The following is a 26789-nucleotide window of genomic DNA, read 5'->3' as shown; positions in this document are numbered from 1 at the left end:
ATACACGTATACGTCGTTCGGATAGCTGGGAGGTCCGGAGCGATTAGAGATAAGAGCGTTCGTCGAGCGTCCATTTTTTCAAATCCTGAAGAGTCTCCACAGGCGGAACTTCCAAACACTCTTAGCCCTTTGTTTCTTCGTCTGCTGCTCCATCCGTTGGTTTTAGAGCTACTGTCACTGTTTTAAGGGGCAAAGGAGGACGATTCAAAATTAAACCCAGAGCTGAATTTTGAAACCAGTCGTTTGGAGCTATCCTGCTGGATGTCATTTTTTGTGTTTCTTAGCGGAATAAAGCTGGTTGAGACATTCCAGCTCTTTAATAACAATTACAGCTGGTTTTAGACTTTAATGCACGTTTAACTTTTCAAACATAAAAAAGTAATATCTAGAGTACCTCGAAGTATTAATTATACTACTTACAAAGTGTGGTGCACACTACACTTTGCTTGAAACGTGGCGTCGGCTCGTAGATCCCATCTAGCACGTTCCCTTATTTCTTGGCGTGACGATGCAGCAGGGAGGCTACGGCGGCTACGACCAACAGCAAGGCGGCTACGGCCAGCAACAGTACGACCAGCAACAATACGCTCAGCAGGAAGGCTATAACCAGCAACAAGGAGGGTATGATCAGCAGCAGTATGGTCAACAGAGCGGCTACGACCAGCCTGGCCAGCAGCAACAAGGAGGATACGATCAGTATGGCCAGCAGGGTGGCTACCAGACCGGAATGCAGCCCCAGGAATGGGATTTCCACGCCATGGAGGCCAAGGACGGCGTGCGCTTCTCGTGGAACTCGTGGCCCTGCACCAAGCTGGAGCAGACGCGATGCGTTATGCCCACAGGCTGTCTGTACCAGCCACTGAAGCCTATTGACGGCATGCCCCCCGCTGTAGAGTACGATCCTATCCACTGCAAGGCCTGCGCCGCTGTGCTCAACCCCTTCTGCCAGGTGGACTTTGTCTCGAAGCTGTGGGTGTGCCCGTTCTGCGTGACGCGCAACCATTTCCCGCCGCACTACGCGGAGAACATCACGCAGGAGAATCTGCCAGCTGAGCTCATTCCGCAGTACACGACGCTCGAGTATGAGCTGCAGAACCGCCAGGCTGGACCCCCCGTCTTCGTCTTCTGCATCGACACGTGCGTCCCCGAGGAGGAACTCGAGGAGCTCAAGGACTCCATCCAGCAGACACTCAATCAACTTCCGCCTGACGCGCTCATCGGTCTCGTTACCTTCGGCACCATGGTGCACGTGCACGAGCTAGACTTCCCGGAGGTGCCCAAGTCGCACGTCTTCCGTGGCAACAAGGACTTCACAGCGCAGCAAGTGTACGACATGTTGGGTCTGGCTGCGACACGCAAGCAACAGCAACAGCAGATGCCGGGCCAACCCCAGCAACCTCAGCAGCAGACGAGCAACTCGGCTCGTTTCCTACTTCCGGTGTTCGAGTGTGGCTTCACGCTCGAGTCCATCCTGGAAGATCTCCAGCGTGATCCGTGGCCTGTGGCTGCTGACCAGCGCCCGCAGCGATGCACGGGTGTAGCCATGTCGGTGTGTGTCGGACTGTTGGAGGCGACGTTCCGTGGCCAGGGTGCTCGCATCATGATGTTTGTCGGTGGCCCCCCTACGGTAGGCCCGGGTGCTATCGTCAGCCGCGACCGCAAGGAGGATATCCGCTCGCACACTGATCTGCAGAAGGACAAAGCTCCTCTGACCAAGAAAGCTCTGGTACATTACAACGACCTGGCTGCCCGCTGTGTGGCTTCGAGTCACGTGGTGGATATCTTTGCATGTGCTCTCGATCAGAGTGGCGTGATGGAGATGGCAGCATGCGTGCAGAAGACTGGCGGTGTGATCGTGCTTGCTGATTCTTTCGGCCAGTCTGTCTTCCGTGAGTCATTCCGACGCATGTTCAGCAAGTTCTCGGACGAAGCAGCGGATTGTGATAAGGACCAGCTCACGATGGCCTTTGCAGCCTCGGTGGAAGTGTTGACGAGCCGCGAGTTCAAGGTGGCCGGTGCTATTGGTCCTTGCGCGCCTCTGAAGCGCCAAGGAGCAGCCCCCAAGAACGTGTCCGAGGTTGAGATTGGCGTCGGTGGCACCAACGCCTGGTCGATGGGCGGCATTGATCCCAACACCACTGTAGCCATTTACTTTGATATTGCCAACCAGACTCCGCTGGCGCCGGGCAAGGCGCGCTACATCCAGCTGATCACGCGCTATCAGCACGCTAGCGGGCGTTACCGTACGCGCGTGACCACAATTTGCGGTCCTTGGACTGTAGACCCGAACGACACCGCTACACTGGGCCGTGGCTTTGATCAAGAGGCCGCCGCTGTGTTGCTAGCGCGTATTGCCGTGCATCGCTCGGATCAGGGTGAGGAGCAGCTTGACATCATGCGCTGGATCGATCGGTCACTCATCCGTCTGGCCGCCCGCTTTGCTGACTACCGCAAGGATGATCCTTCCTCGTTCCGTCTTTCGCCTGAGTTCGCTATCTTCCCGCAGTTCATGTTCCACTTGCGTCGTTCGCAGTTCTTGACTGTGTTTGGTTACTCGCCCGATGAGAGTGCGTACTACCGTCACTGTCTGCTGCGTGAGAGCACGACGAACTCACTGGTGATGATTCAACCGTCGCTGCTCTCGTATTCGTTCAATGGCCCGCCCGTGCCGGCGCTGCTGGACGCTGCAAGCGTTCGGTCCGACACGATCCTGCTGCTAGACTCGTTCTTCTACGTTGTAGTCTTCCACGGTGACACCATCGCCGCGTGGCGTGACCAGAAGTTCCACGAAGACCCCGCACACGAGAATTTTAAGAACTTGCTGGAGGCTCCGCAGGCTGACGCACAGCTTATCATGGATTCTCGCTTCCCGGTTCCTCGGTACGTGGTGTGCGACCAGCACAAGTCGCAGTCGCGTTTCCTGATGGCGAAACTCAACCCGAGCGTCACGCATAACAGCATGGATGGCCAGGGTGAGGTCATCTTCACGGACGACGTGAGTCTGAAGGTGTTCATGGAACACTTGATGAACCTGGCTGTTAAATCGTAGAGAAGACCAGGATCATGATTCGGTAGGTGGCGAACAGATACACACACGTAAATGAATGATTGACGCATGTCATGGCTTGGAATTTATGATATATCTACCGATTTGCAATGGATAACGCGCTAGGATATCTTCGATAAGAACAGGCAGTAATACGTGTTGGTGACCGCTAGCCTGGAGTTGAAGTGCTGGCTTGTCCAATGGACAAACAATTTGACGCTCCTAATCGTAATTACATGAACTGGATGATTCAGTCTGGATCCGCGTTCTGCTGCGAATGCAATGAAGTACAGTGAGCTCTGCTCCTCCAATCGTTGCTACAGCACTCAGCGGCGTGAGTAACTGTGTATCGCGTGGCTTAGTAGCCTACTTAAGCCTTAGGCTTAGTAGTCTACTAAGCCTTGAGATCCACGCGATACACATTTAGTCACGCTGCTGAGTGCTGTAACAACTACTAATAGTAGTTGTAACTTTCGCCACAGGATTGCTCACCACTGCGACAAACTACTTCACTCAAGACTTGAGTCAAGTTGTTGTTTAACTGAAGATACAGTTTGCGAGCGATCTCCATTACTTAACTACATATATGATGTCAGCTTCGTGCTTAGATTGTGACTTCAACATCAATTTGGGCTTCTTCTTCTTCTTCTTGAAGCCTTTGAGTCAAAGGCGGACAGGTCAAAGTTTGACCTGTTCGAGCCTTACGATTTGTCCGCCACGTTCGAACTCAACGCCGCGACTTGAACCCAGAGCAGACAGTGCTTGCCAACCGAAACGAGTCGCTACTGACGAAAGAAGGCGTTTGCAACTCCTGTAAGTGCAGTGTAACAGCATCGTAACGGGTAGAAGGACGGACAAGTTATACTTTGTGAATCGCGAATCGTATTGCGCCACGCAGCTCGACGGTCAGCGGAGATTCGCTCTGAGCTGCTGACAGAAGAAGTCGCACCAACGATGCGCTAGCTGATTCAGCTAAGCTGAAGCCAGTGAAACCGGGTGCCAAGAATCCTGCGCAAGGATCTCTCGCAAATGGGTTCACAGGCTTGTTTCTGCTGGGATATCAAACAATCCATAGATCTTATTCCGGGAAAGGCCGAGCACTGCTTCATAGAGTCGCAACAGCGAATACATCTTATCACTGCATCACTGAAAAGCAAAGTCATCATGATTTTATGTGAGCCACACAATTGGGTACTTTTGCGTCCGCCCATGAGTGGACCGTACTGTCCCTGTGACTCTGTGCAAACACGTGCGAATGCGTTTTCACAGGTCGGCATAGAGAGGGACTTGACGGCGCAAATAACTTGCGCTCACTATGTAACGACCTGGTAGGGGTTTCGTCCGGCTGGAATCGGGCCGAGTGCCAGTTGCGCTTCTTCACGAGAGACCAAAGCACATACACACAGGCGAAGTCACTCCTTCTCACTGCCTTGACTCTAAGCGAGGTGGATCGAGAGATCGAGAGGCTGCTGTGTAGTACTAATACGCGTGTCGACCATGTACGGCAACGACAAGCAGTCGCTTATGAAGCACGAAGACTACGAGCTGCACGGCACGCCAGCCACGGGAGCTAATGACGGCGGCGCCGGCTTCTACGCGCAGGAGGGTCGTCCGACCCCCCAGCAGGGTTATGTGGATCCGCGCGGTCCAGCACTACCTCCCATGAATGTCTCGGACGCCGTGGGTCTCGGCGGTCAGCGTGACAACATCATTTCGGTGCACGGCTACATGCACAAACAGGGTAAGCGCACGATCAAGGGACCGATCCACAAGAGTTGGAAACGCCGCTACTTTGCGCTAGAGAAGGCTAAGATCTACTACTTCTACTCGCACCTGGAGTGCCGCCAGTATTTCACCACGCGTAACGCCGATCTGGTTGTGGGCGCCATCGAGCTGAAAGACGCGCTGCAGCTGCGTCCGTGTGCGCGTCTCGATCTACCTCACAAGGGTTTCGAGGTGCACACTAAGCGTCGTGTGTGGGTGCTATGTCCTGAGACGGACGAGGAGTACCGCATGTGGTTCCAGGGCGTCGAACGCGCCATTGTGGCCAACGGTGCCGGCAACATTATCGAGCGCAAGCTGCCTAATGTCCGCAAGTACCTGATGAAGGGCAACCAGACATACCGGTTCTTCTACTTCCTGTTCCTGATCGCCGGCATTGTAGAGCTTCTTGCTATCGTGTTTTGGTTCGTGATCGGCTTGGAGCCTTGCGATGCCTCACGTCTGGAAGTTGACTGTGCCACAATTACAAGCACGTCATTGGAGACGCTCCGTTGCTCAAACGAGCCGTTTAGTGGCTGGTTCACCCCACCCGATTGGTATCTGGAGGTGGCTGACGTCGATAACGTGATCTGCTTCCGCGATCCGCCTATTCCTCAATGGGCCTCGTACTTCGCCATGCTGTTCGCTGAGGTGCTGACGTTCGCTCTGGGTGTTCTCTACTATCTTGGTATGTGGAAGCCCGTGCGTCGTGGCGCCCACTACTTCGACGAGTTCGAGCCGCCCGTCCCGGATGATCTGTGGCCCAAGGTCGATGTGCTGTTGTGTCACTACTCTGAGCCGGCTGAAGAGACGATCGACACGTTGATGGCCTGTATGAACCTGCAGTACCCTCCGCACCTGTTGCAGATCTGGGTCTGTGATGACGGTTACTGCAAGACCAAGTGGACCAAGGGCAACCCGGTCCCGACCGTGGAGCTGAACAAGGGCATCTTGGAAACTGCGGGTGACCTCCGTCAAGAAGTGGCTCAGTTCATGTACGACCGTGTGTGCGACCCCAACGAGGATATGGAGGTGTATGCGTGGCGTAAGCTGCACTCGTCCGCCAACCTGCCGTCTCCATCCCGTGTGAAGGTGGTTAACCGTGCTGATTGTGCCGTGGGCTCGTTCCGTGACGACTACCGCTACCCCGGTCTGCCACACGTGACCTTCATTGGTCGTGTGAAACCAGAAACGCATTACTCGAAGGCCGGTAACATCAACAACTGCCTGTACAATGAAGGAGCCAATGGCCGCTACCTTATCATCCTGGATACGGACATGCAGCCTCACCCGAAGTTCATTTTGGCTACGCTTCCTTTCTTCTTTGACGACGAGGATCGCCAGGATAAGGCTAAGTACATTTGCTGTGGTATCGGCTGCAACGCTGTCGCCAAGCTTTGCTGTGCCTCGTGCCAGATTGCCGGCGTGCCAGAGGAGCAGATCAGCTACTGCTCCAAGGACTGCTTCGAGAATGCCATGCACGTGCAGAGCGCCGTCCACCGTCGCCAGGTGAACGGCACTATGAGCGATACTCGCGCCAGCAAGATCGACATGCGTTGCATGAACTGTGATGCCAAACTGCCCAAGAACGGTGTGTGCCGCAAGTGTGGCAACCACGGGGCGGATGGGGAGGATGTTTCATCGCTCCACAACTACTCCGATGACGTGCGCGACAACGCGGTGGCCTTTGTTCAAACGCCTCAGTACTTCCGCGATTGCATTCAGCTGCAGATTGGAGACCCGATGGGTCACCGTAACGCCACGTTCTACGATGCTATTCAGACTGGTCAAGATGGCTACGACTGTGCGTCTTTTGCCGGCACGAACGCTATGTTCCGTCGTGAAGCTTTGGACTCGATTGGTGGAATCCAGTACGGTAGTCTGACGGAAGATTGCTACACTGGTCAGGTGCTGTGCTCCATGGGCTGGAAGGCTCAGTACTTCCGTAAGGATTTCGAGGGCGAGCCGTCAGAGCGTATCCGTCTGGCTGAAGGACTGATCCCTGACTCTGTGGCTGGCTCGTTGGCTCAACGTAAACGCTGGGCGAAGGGTAACTTCCAGATCGCATTGATGAACAAGAAGACTCAGTACTTTGACCCGGAGTGGAAGATGCCGGAGGCGCAAATCCCGTCGTACCACAAGTCGAACAAGTTCATGCGTCGCGTGTTCTACTTTAACTCGACGCTCTACCCGCTTGGCTCGATCACGGCTATCCTGTTCTACTACATCACGCTTTACTTCCTATTCTCGGGCTACGCTCCTATTTACATGGCTGGTGCGCGTCTTGTGTACGCATTGGTGCCAAAGCTGCTCATACAGGGCGTGTTGTCGGCGCTGAGCAACCGTACCGTGGACAACAGCGATGTCATTCGATCGCAGGAGGTGTGGTTCGCCTACGCGTTCACCAACTGCACGGCCGTGCTGGAGGCGTTCTGGTGGAAGATCACGGGCAAGGAGCCCAAGTGGTTCAACACGGGCGGTGCCAGCCGTGGCTCTACCGCAGAGCTACCGAACGTCATCATCTTCTTCGGAACCGTCGTGGGTGTACTGTGGTCGGTTGTGCGCTTCCTGGCTGGGTACAACAGCATCCAGACGTCGCACGGCGCGTCACTGCTCTTCGCAAGTCTCATGATGGGTCTATTCATCGCCGTAAAGCTTGCGCCGAGCGTGCGTATGAGCATCCAGGAATATTTTGGCTGGAGCTACGAGAGTCTGATGGACCAGGGTAACGTTGTGGGCTCGATCTCGATTGCCTTTGGACTCATCTTCATCACGCTGTGGGTCTGGATTGAGCAGCCGACGTCGAACCCCTTCTAAAAAGGGAGGAAGCAGCAGCGCATGGCCTTAGGCCATCCAGGACCTAGGATGTCGCATCGAAGGCAGTACTGTAGTCTACGCCGATATTCATGCTTACGTGCTTGATTTTCAATATATTTTTCGCTTCTAGCTTGGTTGCTGTGCTATGCTTTGCGCGTGCAAGATGCATCCGCAAGATCATCGTGCATGTCATGTACCTACACTCGAGTCGCACGGGTTAGCCCTAAAGCCTACAAAAGAGCAACCAATTGATCTACGTGTCTACGTGACAATTCCAAAACCAGGAAAACCCCCGCGTTATCTCTTCGTGAAGATCGAGGGGACAGCCCACCCATGAGCCGATGCGTTAAGCCTCGGTGGTTTCATTCGTAGCCAGCGTATTACGCTTTGGCCAGTACGCTGCGTACAGTTTGGCCAACCCGTCGCGGGTCTGTGAGCCAGTCACCAGCCTCGTCCTGATAGATTCCATGCTGTCGTTGCTGATGTGCACCCAGCGCCTCGAAGCTAGGCGCAAATAGTTACTTAACCAAGCATGGTGTATGAGGTGTGGCATATGAGGGCCTTGATTCCTGCCTGATATCGCACACGCTACCGGCCATAAGTGTGTAATAACATTTTAATTACATGCATCCTTTCTGAAAATTTCGGCATCATATCACATTAATCGAGATGTCGCACTTAAGCAGACAGGAGTGGACAGAGCGGACGAAATGGGTATTCCATCCTCTGAAAGGATGGCTTCTGAGACGAATCCATGATAGTGTGTACTTGTGAAAAACGCACAAGAATGTATTCAATCTGAGCTAGCGTTATTTATCAAAACATCGAGTTAAGGCATCAGTATGTCCGTGGACGCGACGAGCTGCTCGACCTCCACAAACGAGCCAGCGACACCGGTATTATGACATCACGCCCGACAGCTTCAGGCGAAGACATATATTGGCTTCCATCTCTCACAGAATCTAGCATCCTGTAGGCATGTAGCGATGGATCTCATTATAAATTACGAGCTGCAATAAACGCTTGACTGTGTGTATTCATTGGGATTGCCCTTGAAACGCAAGCAGCATTACTCTTTGTATGTGCATATACGCTATTTCGTTTCAAAGCTGACATGCACGGATTTTATAGATGATGATGGCATTCATACCTCGTACATGTAATAGCGAGTTTATTTGCCTGACGAAAAAAGTCATGGCTAAAACTTTGTTGTTGAAAAACAAAAGCGCTTGTGTAAGCTGTAAGCTCGAATCAAGCTCGTCCGTCTTTACTTAAAACATTGAGAGCTTGATTTCTTGCAAACAAAACTGAGATACCGGTGAGCTAAGGTCCAGATGGAGGTTGCTATTATAATAAGCCAGTAGTGTTAATGCAACAGTACAAAAGATTCATGCTGTTTGCGTTTTCGAGTTGTTTCAGTGAATAAAATGAATGGGTAACGGACCCAAATATCCTCTTCCGTCCGCCCCCCGTCCGCTTGCCCTACCCGCTTTGGCAAGACGCAGGCTTCACGTTTCCTCTTATGTCCGATTTCCGTTTCCGGACCGCACTGGCTGCTTTTGCGATAGAGATTACACTCGGAGTTTCGAGAGAGAAGTAACGAACGCGGACTCTTGCGAGGCACACGGCCATTCGAGAGAAACACGAGTGAGCGAGAAACGGAGCGGGTGATCGATAGGATACTCGACTGCCTCGGTCTGTTCTGAGCGGTACGTCCGCGTTCGCCGGTCTTCTCCCTCGCCTGGACGAAATAAGCTAATTTCTCTCTTTTTGCTCCAGCCTCATTCGTACCTGACAGTTCCAAAGCGAACATGTTCAACAAGGACCAGACGGCTACGGCCGTCCCGCCAACGGACGACTACGAGATGTACGCGACGCCCTCGGCTATGGACGTGCACGAGCCCGGCGAGGCCGAGATCGTGCGACGCGGGTCCCCGGATCCTCCCGTCCGACCACCTGTTAGCTCGGACGAAGGCGGGAGCTTCCAGGACAACGTCATCACGGTGCACGGCTACATGCACAAACAGGGCAAGCGAATGATGAAGGGACCCATGCACAAGAGCTGGAAGCGACGCTACTTTGCGCTTGAAAAAGCCAAGATCTACTACTTCCACTCGCATCTGGAGTGCCGTCAGTACTTCACTACACGTAACACGGACCTAGTGGTAGGTGCCATCGAGCTGAAGGATGCGCTGCAGCTGCGTCCGTGTGCACGTCTGGACTTGCCTCACCGAGGTTTTGAGATCATGACCAAGCGCCGTGTGTGGGTGTTGTGCCCCGAGACGGACGAGGAGTACCGACTCTGGTTCGAAGGCGTGGAGGAAGCCATCGTGGCTTGTGGTTCGGGTAACATCATCGAGCGAAAACTGCCCAACGTCCGCAAGTACTACATGAAGGGCATCACCACGTACCGCACGCTGTACTTCCTCTTCCTGATCCTCAGCATCGTCGAGATCTTTGGCTTCGTCTTCTGGTTCGTCGTGGGTGTTCAACCCTGTGACTCCGGCAACCGGACATTGGCCTGTGAAGACGTGTACGACAACACTCCCGACGATCTCAACTGTCGCGCCGACCCCATGAGCGGCTGGTTCACGCCACCCGACTGGTATCTGACACTGGCCGGCGTCGACGACGTGGTCTGTTTCCACGACCCGCCCATTGCTCAGTGGGTGGCGTTCTTCGCTCTCATTGCCGCAGAATTGGTGTCTATTGTGCTCGGTGCACTGTACTACCTCGGCATGTGGAAGCCTGTGCGTCGTGGCGCCCACTACTTCGATGAGTTCGACCCCAAGGTGCCCGATGACTTGTGGCCAAAGATTGACGTTCTTCTGTGCCACTACTCGGAGCCGGCTGAGGAGACAATTGACACGTTGATGGCTTGTATGAACCTTCAGTACCCGCCTCACCTCGTGCAAATTTACGTGCTGGACGACGGCTACTGCGGCTCTAAGTGGACCAAGGGTAACCCTGTCCCTGCAATTGAACTCAACAAGGTGGTGCTCGAAAAGTCTGGTGATCTACGGCAAGAAGTGGCGCAGTTCATGTACGACCGTGTGTGTGACCCCAACGAGGACATGGAGGTGTACGCGTGGCGTAAACTACACTCGTCTGCCAATCTGCCGTCTCCATCCCGCCCGAAGGTTGTGAACCGCGCAGATTGTGCCGTGGGATCGTTCCGTGACGACTACCGCTACCCCGGTCTGCCGCACGTGACATATGTTGGCCGTGTGAAGCCCGAGACGCACTACTCAAAGGCTGGTAACATCAACAACTGCCTGTATAATGAAGGAGCCAATGGACGTTACATGCTCCTACTGGACTCGGACATGCAGCCGCACCCGAAGTTCGTTCTCGCTACGCTCCCGTTCTTTTTCGACGATGAAGATCGTCAGTATAAGAACAAGTACTCGTGCTCGTGCATGGGTTGCCAGAACGTGGCCAAGATGTGCTGTGCCTCGTGTAAGATTGCAGGTGTACCGGAGGAACGTATCAGCTACTGCTCGAAGGAGTGCTTTGAGAACGCCATGCACGTGCAGAGCGACTTGCACCGTCGCCAGGTTAATGGAACCTTGAGCGACGTGCGTGCCACAAAGAAGGAGCTTCGGTGCATGAACTGCGACTCCAAACTTGGTAAGAGTGGAGTGTGTCGCAAGTGCAACACGAACAACAACAACGGAGATGCAGACATGTCGATCCTGCACACGTACTCGGACGACGTACGTGACAACGCGGTCGGCTTTGTGCAGACACCACAGTACTTCCGTGACTGCGTGCAGCTGCAGATTGGTGACCCACTTGGTCACCGTAACTCCACGTTCTACGATGCGATTCAGACTGGCCAGGATGGCTACGACTGCGCCTCGTTTGCGGGTACCAACGCTTTGATTCGTCGTGAGGCTCTGGACTCGATTGGTGGCATTCAGTACGGTACTTTGACCGAGGACTGCTACACTGGCGAACGTCTTGTGTCGATGGGCTGGAAGGCACTGTACTTCCGTAAGGATTTTGAAGGTGAGGCTGAGGAGCGTATCCGTCTGGCTGAAGGACTGATCCCCGACTCGGTGGCTGGAGCCATGGCACAGCGAAAACGTTGGGCCAAGGGTAACTTCCAGACGGCATTGATGAAGAAGAACAAGAACGTGGCTGACCCGGAATGGAAGCGTCCTCACGTAGATATTCCAAAGTACCGCAAGCCCAACAACTTCATGCGTCGTGTGTTCTACCTCAACTCGACTCTGTACCCGATCGATTCCATCCCTGTGATCCTTCTGTACTACATCACGCTGTACTTCCTGTACACTGGCTACGCTCCGATCTTCGTCAACGGCCTCCGCGTACTTGTTGCACTCGTGCCGAAGCTTATCGTGCAGGGTCTGTTGTCGGCTATGAGCACTCGTGGTGTGGAGAACAGCGATGTGGTGCGCTCACAGGAGACGAGATTCGTGTACGCCTTTACCAACTTTACGGCCATGCTCGGCGCTATCGTGTGGAAGTTCACTGGCCGTAAGTCTAGGTGGCTCAACAAGCGCGATGCCACGCGTGGATCGCTAGCGGAGCTGCCGAATGTGCTGGTGTTCTCTGGCGCTGTGTTCGGTATCATCTGGGCTATGGTGCGCTACATTGTGGCGTACTACAACCGCGTGTTCTCGCACGGTGACTCCATGCTGTTAGCCGCCATGCTCATGGGTTTTTACATCGCCTACAACCTGGGACCGAGCGTGCGTATGAGCATTCAGGAGTATTTCGGCTGGAGCTACCAGAGTTTGATGGACCAGGGTAACTTTATGGGCTCTATCTCCATTGCTGTGGGTCTCATGTTCATTGCGCTCTGGGTGCACGTCGAGGAGCCCGCGTCCGGCTAGAGGAGGTGTATCTAGGTTGAGCCAGCTGTATAGTAGCGCCGATGACACTTGGCGTCACTGCTTTTTCATCTTCCATTAGTTTGCTTTTTATGCCATATCTCGGCTAATGAAATATGGGTATATGGAAACTCTTCTGCCATTTTAGAGAAGAATTTTGGGAACTACTGGAGCGCAGAGCATGGGCTGCGAGAACTCTCTATTCGACCAGTTCTCCTCGCTCATCGGGCAACCCGTGCGCGTGCATTTGCAAGATGGCACGCACACTAACGGTGTGTTGTACTGCATCGACCCTGAAACGGATCACGTAGCGCTGTTGTGTCCTGGAGGCTCAGGCTACAACGTGAAGATCGTACTTGCGCATCATGTTCGAGACATCGCAATGGGGCTGCAAGAGAGCACAGATATACCCACATTAATTCTTTTACAGCAGGAGCTGGAAAAAGATAGACACTACAAACAGATAGACACGGCGAGTATCCAACGCCGACGAGAGCAGCTTGGTAAAATCTTGACGAAGGTAGGCGATGGTTTTGCTGCATGGGAATGGAGCGTTATTAACACACAGTTTACTGAATATTGGCAGAACTTTGTTTCGTTTGAAGAGGCAGCAGATGGCAGTGTCCGCGTTTTCGGAGGCGCCGCGACGGTGCGTGCGCCATTTCGCACAGTGGAGTGCGCCAACGAGCTGCTTTTGCGACGAATGCAGCAACTCCTGGAGCAATTAGCATAACAGCAGTAACGTTGTAGTACATAATACACGGACTCACAACGCTGGTCTGCAGCAAGTCTCCAGCATCTTCGTGCACTGCTATTGGCAGCAAAATTTGCTGGCCGTCTTCTATTGAGTCACATCTCCCTGTTACATTGTCCATCGAGGCTTCTTTAGCCTGTATGGAAGGTCTCAACAAGCAGGAATACTGTCCAGCATGAAGGCCGGAGGAGGTCGCTGCGTTGATGAGTACTCGTGCGGAGTGGTACTGTAGCTCTGGTATGTAAAAATGCCAGGTTAAATGGCGGAACGGCGATATGTAAGCCAAAGAACTCCGTTTGAAATGCCTCCTTTAAGGAGGCATTTCCCAGAGCGTACGATACACCGACAGCACTGCATTCATGAGCTTATCGCACCCAGCAGGGCTACTACCAAAGCTTTGTGTGGATTATTGTGCCGGACTAAAGTTTAGTCCGGGCAAGGCTTTGTACATGTACAGACAGGAAGCTTTTCACATTGTTACAATGCACGAGCTCGCGTGCCTCCTGCGTGACTGCTCCGTCGAGTCGCCAGCGCCATCCGAACGCAAAGCGGCGATCGAGCCGTTTGAAGCACCCGGGAGCTTCTGGTCTACTGAGCTTCGACTGTCCGTGTCGTATTGTACGCTGTGCGGCAACTTCAGCGGTTAATAATCCCGCCTTGCATGGATTGTAATGGCGCATGTCGAACCCAATCAACGCAAAAATTGCCTCGTAGTCATTGATACTTTGGCACTTCAACTTTAACTCTTTTTTAAAAAAAAAGGAAGTGTTGTCGATGCATGCGACGTGTGAGAGACCCCCGTCTACTGTTCATTCTGATCGTCGACCAGCATCGCCCACACTGTGAATGAAGTCCAGGACCACCATTGACAAGCCGTTTCCTCATGTGGGACCACGTAATACAAACTTGTTCCTGACAGAAGGCGTTTCGCGCTCTGCAAGTCTTGCGTGGTGGCGCTGCTGGCTGAAAGTCATGCAAAAAGGAGAATCCATCGCATAATACCGTTACAAACAACACCTCACCCACTGGTTCATGTTATTTATTTCGTACTTAGAAAAGCGAAAAGCTTTTCACGCTGACTGGAAAAATTTCAAGATGAGGCTTAATCCAATGCTTTCAGTACTCTGTCGACCGACAACCGCCGCAAGCTCCGCATCTCTCAGTCTCCATCTTGCTGAGCCTGGGCTTACTTCGATGCGTATGCTGCGCGCCGTGATGGAGCTGCTACGCAGCCGCCGTCATGAGGGCAGCGATCGCGACTCGCGAGTGCCACGCTCATCAACTACAGAACACAAGACAAATCCAAACATTCGCGCCGCGAGATCCACCTTTATGACTTCTGTCGGACCGGACGAGACTGTACGCAATGCAGTAGCGTTTCTGGCGCAGGAAGACGGCGAGAGCGCGCTCATCTACGCGCTCGTCCACGACCCAGAGTTCCGCTTGGCTTCAGCGCTGGCGACGGTAAGATAGCGACAACTACAGTAGCTCAGATAATGAAATTATAACTGACTGACCATCATTCTCGTTCTACCAGACTCCGTCAGGTGCCGACGTGAACGTGATCCGCGCGCTGTTGTTTGTATTTGAAAACCACGAGGACCAGCTGCGTAAACTGCTGGGGCTGCTCATGTTCCGCGAGATGGTGCACACACAGAACTGGAACGAGCTCTTCCGAGCCAACTCGGCCACGACAGCTGTACGTCTTCAACTGCATGGAGTCATTGACGTGGCAACACAGAGAATTGACATCTTTTTCCTTTCTTAATACAGCTGCTGCGCGAATACACATGCGAACTGGGTGGCGACTTCCTGAGCCACGCGCTAGCAGACGTCGTCAACGAGCTCTGGGTCAGTTCGGACGGCCACGAGGTGAACCCACGCTATCTACAGCCACACGACGATCTCCATGCCAATCAACGACGACTAGAGGCGCTGGCTGAGCGCACACTCGACCGGATCTTCAGTGCAGCGTCGCTGTTTCCCTACCAAGTTGCCAAAATCTATCGCGTGTTGGAGCTGGAGATGATGCGACTTGTTGAACGAGATCGACGCAGCAACGTGTCACTACCCAGACTCAGCGCCATGGGAGGCAGCAGCAACAGTCTCATCTTCTCGGACGCAGGCAACAACAACAACAACAGCTTCATGGAGCGTACCTCCTTTGAAAGCGTAGGACTGGGAGCACTGCCTCGACTCAGCTCTGTTGAAGAGAGTCTTCTTGACGAAGTCCTGGCACAGTCAAACAGCTCAAATGGCACGTCTTCCACCGTCTCTGCAGCGAAGGAGGAGTTCTACATGCATCTGGGAGGTCTGGTCTTCCTGCGGTTCCTGTGTCCGGCGCTAGTGGTCCCCCACAAGATGAATTTGACGCCAGGGAGTGCTGCACCCAACAAGCAGATGCAGCGTACACTTGTGCTACTGGCAAAGCTGATGCAGTCTCTGGCCAACAACGTCGAGTACTCTGCGTCGACTGAATCGTTCATGGTGCCGTTCAACGCGTTCCTTGTTCGAAATCGACCCAAGCTCACGCGATTTTACGACCAACTGTGTCAACAAGCCCAGAATGACTCGCGTCGAGAGAGTTTGGTGGCACGTAGCAATACAGTCCCGCGGATATCGCAGCTTTGGGCAAGTCGGAGTAGCAGTAGTCTGGGGATAGATCCGGCGATTGTGAACCTCACGGGAGCGCGCTTTATGGAATCGCCGGAGGCTTCGTGCGCTGTCTTACGCAACTGGATGAGCTCGAATCTTGACTACTTGGCGATGGAGGTCGCAGATAACAACAAGTTCCGTCGCCAACAAAATATTGTCGTCAGTAACGGATGCAGTAGTAGCGGGAGCTCCACGCCGCCTACATCGGCCACGTCAGCGCTGTCAAACTCACCGCTGAAGGCTCGACCAAAGAGGAAGCTGAAGACGTCCAAGAGCTCGACATATCCGGTAGAAATCCAGGAAGAAGATGAAGAAGAGAAGACGAATGATACCTCATCTAAGTCGTCACAACGACATGATGTCGCGATGCCTGTTTCACTGGATGAACTGGACAAGATCATGGGCCACACAAGTCACCGTGACAGCCAGTTGATGAAGGTGTACTACGCGAAGCTCTCGCAGAATGGTCTGCAGCGGCTACTGCACGTGAACGACGTTGATGGAGCAGAGTGGACTGTCTATAAGAGTAGAGGAGATGTTGAGGTGCTCCGCAAAACGCCAGGACATTTTGTGTGTCCGTCAGGGGGCTTTGCCTCGGAGAAAGACCGACTGGTGGAGATGAAGGGATATGTCACCATCCAGTCAACACCCCAGCGCGTATTTGAATATCTGCGATCACTTGTGAATGAACGCAGTGCAGCTTTAGGAAGCAGCACCGACGACGACAAGATGACGATCAGGAGAGTGGAGCCACTGGATGACTCGAAGGCAGTGCTATACCGTGAGCATTCTAGACTGTCACTGTGGCCTGCGTGGCTGGTAAAGCCTCGTGATTCCTGCGATCTCCACAGCTTCGTTGAGAAGACAGGGCGACCGGATACGTATGCGGTGCTGCAGGAGTCGATTCCACGTCCCGATGTACCTGAGCGCAAGGGTATTGTGCGGATGGCTTATGCTACTGGCGGCTTTCTGATTGAGCCATTTGTAGGAGACGAGGAAGGTCCAAATCCGGGTACGAGACTTACTTGCATCGTAAGAGCAGATTTCAAGGGACTTATGCCACGATATCTTGCCGAGAGTATCGTCTATCGGCAAGTGCTGGAGGTTGAGACCATTCGTTCGCGTGTGATATCGATGCGACGCCAAACGAGCTCTGAGTGGGTCTAGAGCGCGGTAGCAGCCACGACGATATCTATCAACCATCCAGTGGAAAGATGGACCGCAAGCTACCGGTAGTGTAAATTTTGTTCCTTCATCGAAGGCAACGTAAGCTATGCAATATCACTTTGAATAAATACTAACAACACTACACATGCACATTGTTTGCATCAAGTCCACCGACATGAAGGTATCACTTGGAGCACGAAGTCTGTCCCCCAACACATGCGCGTCCGTAATGAGGGAAGCGCACAAATGGGTAGGTACATGAAGGCAATAATCCCCAAGACGTGACCCCCGCACGAGCTACCAGCATTCTTTAACTGCATTTGAACCATCTGAAGCCGTCATGAGGGCAACATAGGAGCAAAGGGGCAGTCAGCAAGGATGTCGGTATTTGGCGCCTTCCGTAATGAGGGAAAGCACCACAAGCTCGAATCTTAAGGTTCGTTGTTGGTTTAAGCGTTGGTTGGGTCACACAGTCGAGGCACTTCATCGTACAACGTGACGAATGACTTGACTGCCTTATCTTCATCTCCATTCCAGACTCGCAAACACTCACAAGCAGCGGGGATCATGTCGGCGCGGTAGCCGATAGCTTCGTTGTAGGTCGAGAAAGCCTGTAAAAGACGTGTGATACTTTGAGTTTGTAGTCGTGATGTTTTTGCTGCCGCTGCGACATCATCCGCGATCTCCTTGTACTGTGGACACTCACCGCACTTGCAAAGATAATCTTCGAGATAGATTGGACTGAAGTCGTTGTTGTCTTGACACACGATAGCAGATAAATGCAATAGCTGCTCAGCCTGGGTCTCGCAGTCGCAATCAGCACAGTTCTCGCACGCATCACAGATAGCGTGAAGCATGTCTTCACTTGCGGAGTCCTCGTTTTCCCATTCAGAGTCACTAAAATTCAGTTCGTCTTCCTCATTCTCCGCATCGGTGAACAGCTCAGTCTCCTCTGAAGTGCAGGAGTGGGTATCGTCGTCATTGACCTCCTTGCAGTCAACATGACAGGGCATCCAATCACGGTTGACAATTAACTCTGCGAAGAAGTATTCATCTTCCGTCTGGCACGCGGTGTCGACGAGGATCGAAGCTCTCTTCGGCTTAGAAAAACTACCCGTGAGCAGAGCCACCATCGTCGATAGCACAAGTGCGAAATAGGTTGTGATGGCCTCGATCCAAGTGGGTGCTGCGACAACGTAGCTCTGCTTCTCCATCTGATCGAGTAGCATGTCGGAGGCGGTGAAATCCCAGTGAGAGCTCTCTGAACGCGTGATCGATGTGGTGTTGCCCATGACTGAGGACGTGTCGGAGCTATTAAAGGTATGAGCTGAAGCTTGCAATTTGGAATATGGTACGTTGTGTAGCTCTTCGACTAACTGCTCGACGTGTAGTCCGCGGGTGTCCCTTTTTCCTCATTGTAGAACTTGTTGCTTTTCGGTGATCGACGTGAACGTTCTAAATACGATTTGCTGATTGGTTGCTGACTTCAACTTAACGTACCACATAGTCGGTACAAAGCAAAGCGACGCATGTAGCCATTTTGTCCCCATCCAAGTCTTCGTTATGCCATTGCCACCGGCGGAATTTAGCCCCAAAGCTGCTGACCAGCAAGCAGAGAGGGTCCGTGAGGTATTGCAAGCTCTCTCTGAAGTCGTGTTAGAAGCGAAAAAGCGAGGTCTTCCTCTCTCAGAAGCCTACGCGCACTTTGACCAGCGAGATGAAGGGGTCGTGAGTGTGGACGACTTGATACAAGCTGTTGTAGAGCTGCGTCTGTACCCAAGCTATGATCTATGGAGTGAGCAAGACGCTGAAGAGTGCGTGGCTGTGATCTCACGCGGCAAATCGAGAGTCTATTTCACGAAGGAAGATTTTGTGCGCTACTTTGCACGAGACGACTCTCAAGACAAAGAAATATACGGTCACAAACGCCGCGTACGCTTCCATAAGACATCTCCAACGAAGCCTGACCACCTTCAACACTGTCAAGAACACGCCACTGCTGCTTCGCATACCTTGGCCAGCTTTCCTAAACAGAAGAAACAGGTGCGTGTGACGCTACCGGAGTGGGCTCATGCTCGGAGCAAACGTGCACTAAAGGGGCTGGAAGCAAGACGTCGGTCCAAGTCGAAACCTCAGCCACCATTAACTTTGAGCTCCACACCGAACTTCAACTCGGACAGCTCGTTGTCCGAACCAACCCCAGACAGCTTCATCCAATACAGCGACGTGTTTAACGATGACGAGAATAACGAGTCTGATGTACAAGCCCCAGCTACTCTTCCACAGCTTGATTTAAAGAATAAACCTCACTCAGCAAAGACAGGAGAAAGCCCTGACGATGTACTCGTATTCCCGCTATCGGATAGATGGAAGACATTCCAGGTAGACGCAGATACTACGATCTCTTACGGCATCCTCTCACATGACACTATGGAATCATCATCTGATGCGGATAGTAATCCAGCAGCTTGGCCCCCACGATCGCGTCTATCGGCCGAAAGTTCAGCTGAAGAGGAAGCGTCAGGACTTCCGAACACGACCGCATTTCGACTAACTGTCTTCCTCGACGCTTTCCAGCGGTTAGAGACACTGGAAGCTTTCTTCCATCCACTGCTCGTTCACTTTCCAAGAGGAAAAATACTACTTTGTGGCTTCCCGACGCGCTCAAAACGCATCACTACTTGGCACAACGCTCGTTTCGCGAGTGTCTACTCTAGATTACTCGAGTACGTCATGACTCGGTCTCGCGAGTGGCTTGTGCAGCCGAAACTGGGTATTGGGGCTGTTCCACAGTATCTCGTTGGTTTTGGTACTGGTGGCAGCACAGCTCTACAACTGCTAGGAATGGAGTTGCCTATGCGGCAGAGTAAAGGCGACGGCGGTGGAGCTCTTGGACTGTTTGCTCGGTCTTTACGTGGCCTTGTGCTGGTTAATGCAGCTGCAAGCGTCACTGATGTTGAAAGGAGAACACTACGTTCACTACAGAAATTATTGGACAAAAGAGCCACAAACACGGGAGATGCTGTGGAGCTACACGAGGCGCTCGCATCTGCGCTATTTAGTGATCACTATCTCTCGCAAGTTGTGCAAAGTCGATCAACAGCTCTTGAAAACTTCTTCCGAACTCGACGTGGCTTTCTCCAAACGACCGAGAGGACGGCAGCGAATAGTTGTGGAGTTGACGATAAAGCCAAAGCTGGTCATCTGCTTAGGGTTTTACTGCGTGGTGCTGCCAAGAACCGAGACGGCACTGCGGCTATCACTAATCTGGCAGCTGTCGTCCCTGCGCCATTCGCACTGATCGTTGTTCATGGGTCCCAAAACGCACTTTTCACACCTCATCAAGTTGAATTGATGACAGGAAACAACGTGACATCGTCGGTTGGGTTCTCACAAGTGAACAACGTGTCCGAAGCGTTAGCTCTCGATAACGACGCAGAAGACACATCTAACAATGATACTCGACACTTACATGTGGCATGGCTAAAAGGTGGTCACGAACTGCTGCAAGAACGAAGCTCCTTCTTTTACGAGTTGTTCCGTCAGCTTGCCACCGCAGAAACGTCACCCCAGCAGCCAGATATCACAACCGACCAACGCAAATTACCCACTAGTGAAGGCCGTCGTAGTACCAGTCAACGTCGTAAAAGTAGCGTCATCTCACACCAACCATCGCGTTGCCAAGACAACATTTCGATTCAAGACGAGACTCTGCCAACTGATCAAGCTGATGCCAGCACACCTCTATCCTCGACGCAGAGTTCAGAACCGCCATCAATACTCCGTCAGCGAGTCTGTGAGGAGCTATCTACGCGAGGCCTTGCGTGGATTCAGCAAGAGCTGTACGACCGAGGGATTGAAGGCGCTGGTCCGACTGAAATCATCCTCGAGCGCTACGAGCGTGTACTTAGTCAAGAAGAAGAACGCGCTCGTCAACAGGAACGCGATAAGCAGTATATGCACGCAAAGCATGACGAGATCGAAGCTCAACGTCGCGCAAAGCAAGAAGAAGCGAACGAGCGTGAACAGCGAGCTCTTGACGCCCGACGAGCAATCCAGAGACGTGAACGAGAGTCCCAGCAAGCGTTTTTTAAGCAAATGGAAGCCAAGAAACTCGAGAACGCGAGGAGATTACAGGAAAACGAGAACACGACGCTAGAAGACGCTCGGTCGCGGAAAGTAGAGCAACTAATCGCTAGTGATCTCGAACGTAGTGATCGGAATCGCGCTGTGGTTATTCAAATGGGTGAGCTAGAAGCTGAGCGTCAAGAACACGTCCGTCGCGAGGCGCAAGTGGAGCTCCAAGCACGTCGACTTGAGGAGCAGAAAGCGCATCGAGAAGCGCTCAAAACCATCCAACGCGAGTTCGAGCAGAATCAGCTCGTGTCCAGTCCTGTGGAGGCTTATTGGCTGGACGCTCCAGCGGTCTACGAGCGCTTTGACGACATCTCCAGTGGCGCACGTGTGCTGGCTACAGACTTAGTGCACTTTAACGAGATCAAAGCGCTTCAAATGCGCGAGTCAGCCGACAAACGCCTCGAGTTGGAGACACTGCAACGCGGTCCTCTGGCTGCGAAGGAACTGGAGGTCCGGAACTTGGAGCGTGTTCAAGCCAAAGCACAAAGCACTGGGACGATCGCCAAAGCAGGTATGGGCACTGTTCGCATTGTGCCTATCACTCCAGTGGAGATACAGACACTTGGACGAGATCTTGACGTTGCGCGCGATGAGCTGGAGCGATTACAGAGCGATGCAGCTCTGCGTCGTAAGGATCTGGCATGGAAAGACCAGCTTCTCCAGCGGGTGAGCGTTATTATCCAGCGCAATGAACGTTTCCGAGAAGAAGTGCTAGCGAAGCTCTCGCTTTGCGCTGATATGGGCAACGAGAGAGTGCTATCGCTTCGAGAGGATAACGATGCGCTGGAATGCAAGTGTGACGCACTCATTGAACTGCGTGATAAGCTGAAGCTGCGGCAAGATGCCGTGCGAGGTGAATGCGAGCGTGCGCGAGCTGCGACGACGGCCTTTTTTGATACCAAGTTGAGAGTCGTAGGCGCTCTCCAACGCGTACAGCGGACAGTTGTTATCAAAGAGCTTGAGGTGGAGAATGACGCTTTGTCTGAGCGAATAAAAGCGCTCGACCAGCAGGACGAAGCAGCACATATCGCGTTGGAAAAGGGTAGAGCCACGCTAGAAGAAGTAGCCACCTGCACCTTCATGTTGGAAGAAAGTCAACGGACATTGACAGCCACGACTGAAGCCAAAGACCTCGGGACAGACCAACAAGGAGCTTCACTGGCTGGCAAGACGAAGGCATCCGGCGGGACTAAGCCACAGGAGGGTGTCGCTGAGAGTGTGCGACTGAAGAAGCATGTCGATCGATCGCCCGAGGAGAAAATGTGGGTGGCGCTGGACTTCTTGCTCAACTTCGCGTACTACTACAAGCACGTGACAGCAGAAGAGGTTGAGATCATCCAAAAGAGCGCGGAGTATCAGCAACAGAGCAAAGCTAAGCTGACTGTGGATCAACTCCAGCGTTTGATGCAACTTCCAGCACGCAATTGCCTCGCCTTGGCGTTCTTCAAGTCGCAGGAGGAAATGGAAGCTCACTATCTGCTGCGCAAGTACACGGTTGGCGATGGCGAAGAGTACTTCGCTCAACTAGATCACGACTTCGAAGCGCCTAGGGGTGTAGCAGCTGCACGCGCGAGTCTCACGTCTAGTCTTGCTGAAATGCTATCTGCTCTTCAGACGATCGCAGACGCTTCGTCTCAGCGTGCCTATCGGTGTCCAAGAGCTCGAGCTGCGTTGTTAGATGACAAGATGCCGCTTCTTACGCTTCTCCACGTGCCCCAAAGCCAAATTTTCCCGCATAAAAGCACCACACACAGCTTCCAACTGCCCAAGGACGGCGAGGGTGTGGCTGTGTTATCACTCAGTGTCTCCATCGTCTTCCAGGGACATTTCAAGTCGGTCGGCTATCAAAATGGACGTCTAGCTGCCATGATGTACATGTTGCCACCAGTGACCGACCCGGATTCATTGCAGCGAACGTTCCAAGCCCCAATTCCCATTGGCAAATGCTTCTACGTCGAGGATCTTGCACTGTGTTTCCCGCATAGCATGGGTAGACTTGTTCTCCGACACGAGCCTCAAGTCATCCCGCTTAGTGCTGCAGCCACGTATCAAGTTGTAGTGGGAGCACCAGTCTTCACAGCGTACTCTCTGCAAGTACACGCACGCACGGCCTTGTTCGCTGATGAAGTGTTACGAAGGAAACGTGTCGATGCCCTAAAGAAGCAAGACTTGTTGCCTCGCAAGCAAGACGAACTGCAGAATGTCTTCTTAACTATCCAGCTGAGCGAACGTAAGAAGCGATTAGCACGTCGACTTGCCACCGAAGCCAAAGACCAAGCGCGTGCTGCAGAACTGGAGCTGTTGGGGAATAATCTGAAGCTGGAACGCGACAACGCAGAGCCTCTACTGAGCCACGAAGGGCGTCGAGATCTCCACAACGCGATACGAAGAGCCAACGAGATGTTCACGAACTGCTGCTTCTTGTTCTCTAAGCGTGAGGAAGAAGTACGCGACATCGAACAGAGTCTGCGAGAACTCAGCAGGATCCACGTAGATGTACTCGAAGACTGTGAGAAGATGGAGCAGGTGCTGGCTGAGTACCGCACTTATCTGCCTCCGATCGCAGCTCTACTACATGTAGTAGGAGACCGAGATGTCGACAGTGGAGACGCCGTAGCAGCCAAACTCGCTAGAGAACTCAACGTCGAGTACGTTAATAAGAGCGGTACAAAGTCGTCCAAAGTGCGCTGGGCGGAGCTGTCTGCCATGAAAGCCAAGCTTCCCTCCATGATGACTCCAGCTGAGCGACTGCGACGAAAATACAAGAGAGGGCGAGACACGCTAGACAAGAAAGAGCGCGAGTGGGTGATCCTGGATCGTATCCTTTATCCGAGAATGTATCGATGGGAGCAAGACAAACACGGAGGTGCAGCAGACGGAGGATACACGAAAGCCCCCGGCGTGAACCTTCGGCTACACGGAGCATACCCGAAGCTGTCGAAAGACGAGGAACAGCTCGCAGCTTTCTCTCAACTGGAAGTTGAGCGTATCCTAAAAGCTCCGTGGAATCTGCTAGAGCGGAAAGAGATCTTGATTCGTAAGATACTCACGCGATTCCGAGACGATCATGGGAGCAACGCCAAGCATAGAACTGCTCCCAATCATTCGACGATGGTGACGCTGTTACGAGCCCAGAAACCCACAGAATTGACTCGAGAGGAGCGTGAGTGGCGCTTGTACGACCAACTTCTGAACCCCATGTACTTTCCTGTCAACTTCAAACGAATGGCGAAGGAACTCGCAGAAGCTACTGCTACACCAGGTGGTCTAGAGGAGGTGACGATCTCGACCAAGATAACGAGACAAGATCTCCTCACCGCTATCAACACGCGAGAGGAAGAGCTGTATAAACTGCCTAGTGACTTGCTGCGAGGACGTACGTTGCTGCTCAAGTACGATCCTCAACTCAGCGTGAACCTCATCACTGCTGCGCGGACCCAGCAGCAGAGTCAGGACTCTCAAACGAGGACGGATGGCGTCAACCTTGACGTGGATGCACGGTGTCGTCTTGTGTTTCAGGAACTTCAGCGTGCAATCGCTAACACGAGGAACGAGTTCATGGACTCGAATGTACTGCACTCCACACTACAGCGATTCCCCACAAAAGTGCTGCGACTTGAGCTAGAGAAAGACTTGGACCGCCTGTTGATCTCGCAGATTAAGGAAAAAGAAGACTTCGAGCTCGCCAACTTCCTCTCCAAGAAAGAAACTACTGCCACCAACGGAGATGCCGTGTCTGACTCTGACAGTGACGAGGAAGCCGTGATTGCTCGCGAAATGGAAGCCAGACGCAAGGCCACGGAAGACGCCAAACAAGGACCGAAAGTTCGAGGTAAAGCACTCAAGCACAAGTCTCTACAGAGGCAACGTCGGGAGATCAAGAACGCACTTCAAGGACGCAGTCTCGAGGAGCAGCGTATGGTCCTTCGCGAGCAAGAACTTGGTCCTGGCGGATGTACCGCTTGCTGGACGAATCCTTGTCAGTGGAAACCTTTCCTAGAGGAGTCGTACGTGACAATCCAGGAGCGTATTGACGTCATCCACGAGGAGTTGGAGCGTGTAAAACACTGTCCTGATCTCACGATCACATCGAACGTCTGTCTGACTGCAGTTAAGTCCGGGAACCGAGCCATTACGTTGCGTAAGAGCGACTTGTTTGACGAGCTGACGTCGGAGGTGAAGATCTGGGAGAAGAACTTGCGCTTGAAAGCTGTCGACGAGGAATTCCACGAGACTTTCCGCTCCAAAAACGACTTCTTCGAGACGCAAGCACTGCACGGCTTTCGACAGATCCAGCACAAGAACAAAGTGCAGATAGCTCTTCAACGCGAGCACAATGTGTTGGTTGCGCATCTTACAGCGTACGAAGTGGTCGAAGACGTGCTTGAATCCTTGCTAGAAGGATGGATCCTCGGCGAGCGCGAGTCCGAGCGACAAGTACTTGGCTACGTCCCCAGTTTGAAGCGCGAAGGACCGTTAACGATGCAGGATCTTCGACGCTTTGAACAAGATCGTCGCATCCTTCAAGTTCGTCAGGATATTCGTGACGAACAGCTACAGAATGCTCAGGGAGTACCCTCCGATAAGTGGAGACCCATTGAGGTGGAAGCTTTCCAAGTCAATCTTACCAAGAAGGCAGTGCAGAAGGGCTCGGAACTGGATAAATCACTCACCGAGACGGAGAACGCGTTAGAGTTCGGACTCTTCTGCATGACACTTATGTACTTCCGAGGCTTGTCGTTGCTCAAAAAGCAGAAGACTGTCTGGTCCGTCTCGACTGCAAAGCGTAGTGCTGAACACACGAAAAGTGCAGAGCGTCTTCGTATGGACAGAGAGAAGAGGAATGTGACACTGCGAGCTCGTAAGGCAGCACTCTACGATGAGAAAGCTCAGGTGGGTCAAGCACGCAAGCAGAAATTCCACGAGCAAAAGCTGGCAGCCTATAGGAAGCGTATGGTGGACGAGAACCGCAAGGCCACGAGAGAGCGGATGGCTGCCACCAACATCCAGCGCGTGTATCGTGGCCACTTGGGCAAAATTGCAGGCAAAAAGTGGATGCTGCGTCGACGAGAGATCGACGCTCAACGTGCTTTGGATCATGCGGCAGCCGCCATGTTACAGCGCGCATACCGCGGTCGTCTTGGTAGAATGGCGGCCGAAGACCAGCGCGTGGAGCTTTCCGAGTTTATTTCTCAGATACGAGCGGAGGAGGCCATTGCCGAAGAGGAAGAGTACTGGGAGAACCACAGAATGGAGCGCTTAGCCCGGAAAGTCACAGCGTTCGTCAAAAAGGTTTGACGTTGTCAATCCGCAACAATGCAGCGATTTCCGCAGCCATTGGAAAGGAGGAACCCCTGTAGAATAGAACCTGATTTACCAAAACCTTTAAACTCATCTCACGAAATTACTACATCTGGCTTGGATCGCCCTAGACACATTAGGGCATAAGCTTCATCAAATCTTCTCGCCATTACTCGTGGCGCAGCAAGTCGCTATTTTCTTCCGTGTAAAGAACCTATCCCACTACCAGTGCCATATATATATATGGACCAGGGATGCCGAATATTGCATTTTTATCTATTGCTAATCAAAG

The 26789-nt window shown here is 52.9% G+C and overlaps 6 protein-coding genes across 6 annotated transcripts; 5 read left to right on the top strand and 1 right to left on the bottom strand.

Moving 5' to 3' along the window:
* Positions 1-508: 508 nt before the first annotated feature.
* PITG_09965 (protein transport Sec23/Sec24-like protein) lies at positions 509-3049 on the top strand (the record flags this gene model as incomplete). The annotated part of the gene is made up of 1 exon (XM_002902462.1): positions 509-3049. One exon carries the CDS (start codon positions 509-511, stop codon positions 3047-3049), a length of 2541 nt encoding a protein of 846 aa, XP_002902508.1.
* A 1375-nt stretch (positions 3050-4424) lies between these two features.
* On the top strand, positions 4425-7760 carry PITG_09964 (cellulose synthase 2; the record flags this gene model as incomplete). The annotated part of the gene is made up of 1 exon (XM_002902461.1): positions 4425-7760. The coding sequence occupies one exon, from the start codon at positions 4544-4546 to the stop codon at positions 7622-7624; it is 3081 nt and encodes a 1026-aa protein (XP_002902507.1).
* Positions 7761-8466: 706 nt separating this feature from the next.
* PITG_09963 (cellulose synthase catalytic subunit, putative) lies at positions 8467-12614 on the top strand (the record flags this gene model as incomplete). Its single annotated transcript, XM_002902460.1, has 3 exons — positions 8467-8520; positions 8756-8864; positions 9404-12614. The coding sequence occupies 3 exons, from the start codon at positions 8467-8469 to the stop codon at positions 12484-12486; spliced, it is 3246 nt and encodes a 1081-aa protein (XP_002902506.1).
* Positions 12615-14260: 1646 nt separating this feature from the next.
* PITG_09962 (uncharacterized protein) lies at positions 14261-17059 on the top strand (the record flags this gene model as incomplete). Its single annotated transcript, XM_002902459.1, has 3 exons — positions 14261-14701; positions 14775-14936; positions 15011-17059. 3 exons carry the CDS (start codon positions 14432-14434, stop codon positions 17057-17059), a joined length of 2481 nt encoding a protein of 826 aa, XP_002902505.1.
* Positions 17060-17508: 449 nt separating this feature from the next.
* On the bottom strand, positions 17509-18361 carry PITG_09961 (uncharacterized protein; the record flags this gene model as incomplete). The annotated part of the gene is made up of 1 exon (XM_002902458.1): positions 17509-18361. The coding sequence occupies one exon, from the start codon at positions 18349-18351 to the stop codon at positions 17509-17511; it is 843 nt and encodes a 280-aa protein (XP_002902504.1).
* A 261-nt stretch (positions 18362-18622) lies between these two features.
* Positions 18623-26494, top strand: PITG_09960 (uncharacterized protein; the record flags this gene model as incomplete). Its single annotated transcript, XM_002902457.1, has 5 exons — positions 18623-18931; positions 19022-20189; positions 20250-20622; positions 20821-22258; positions 22397-26494. The coding sequence occupies 5 exons, from the start codon at positions 18623-18625 to the stop codon at positions 26492-26494; spliced, it is 7386 nt and encodes a 2461-aa protein (XP_002902503.1).
* Positions 26495-26789: the final 295 nt, after the last annotated feature.

This window comes from Phytophthora infestans, genomic scaffold (genome assembly GCF_000142945.1).
Source record: "Phytophthora infestans T30-4 supercont1.17 genomic scaffold, whole genome shotgun sequence".
Classification (NCBI taxonomy): Eukaryota; Oomycota; class Peronosporomycetes; order Peronosporales; family Peronosporaceae; genus Phytophthora; species Phytophthora infestans.
The sequence above is the reverse complement of the archived record's forward strand: the minus strand, read 5'-3'. Positions and strand labels throughout refer to the sequence as shown.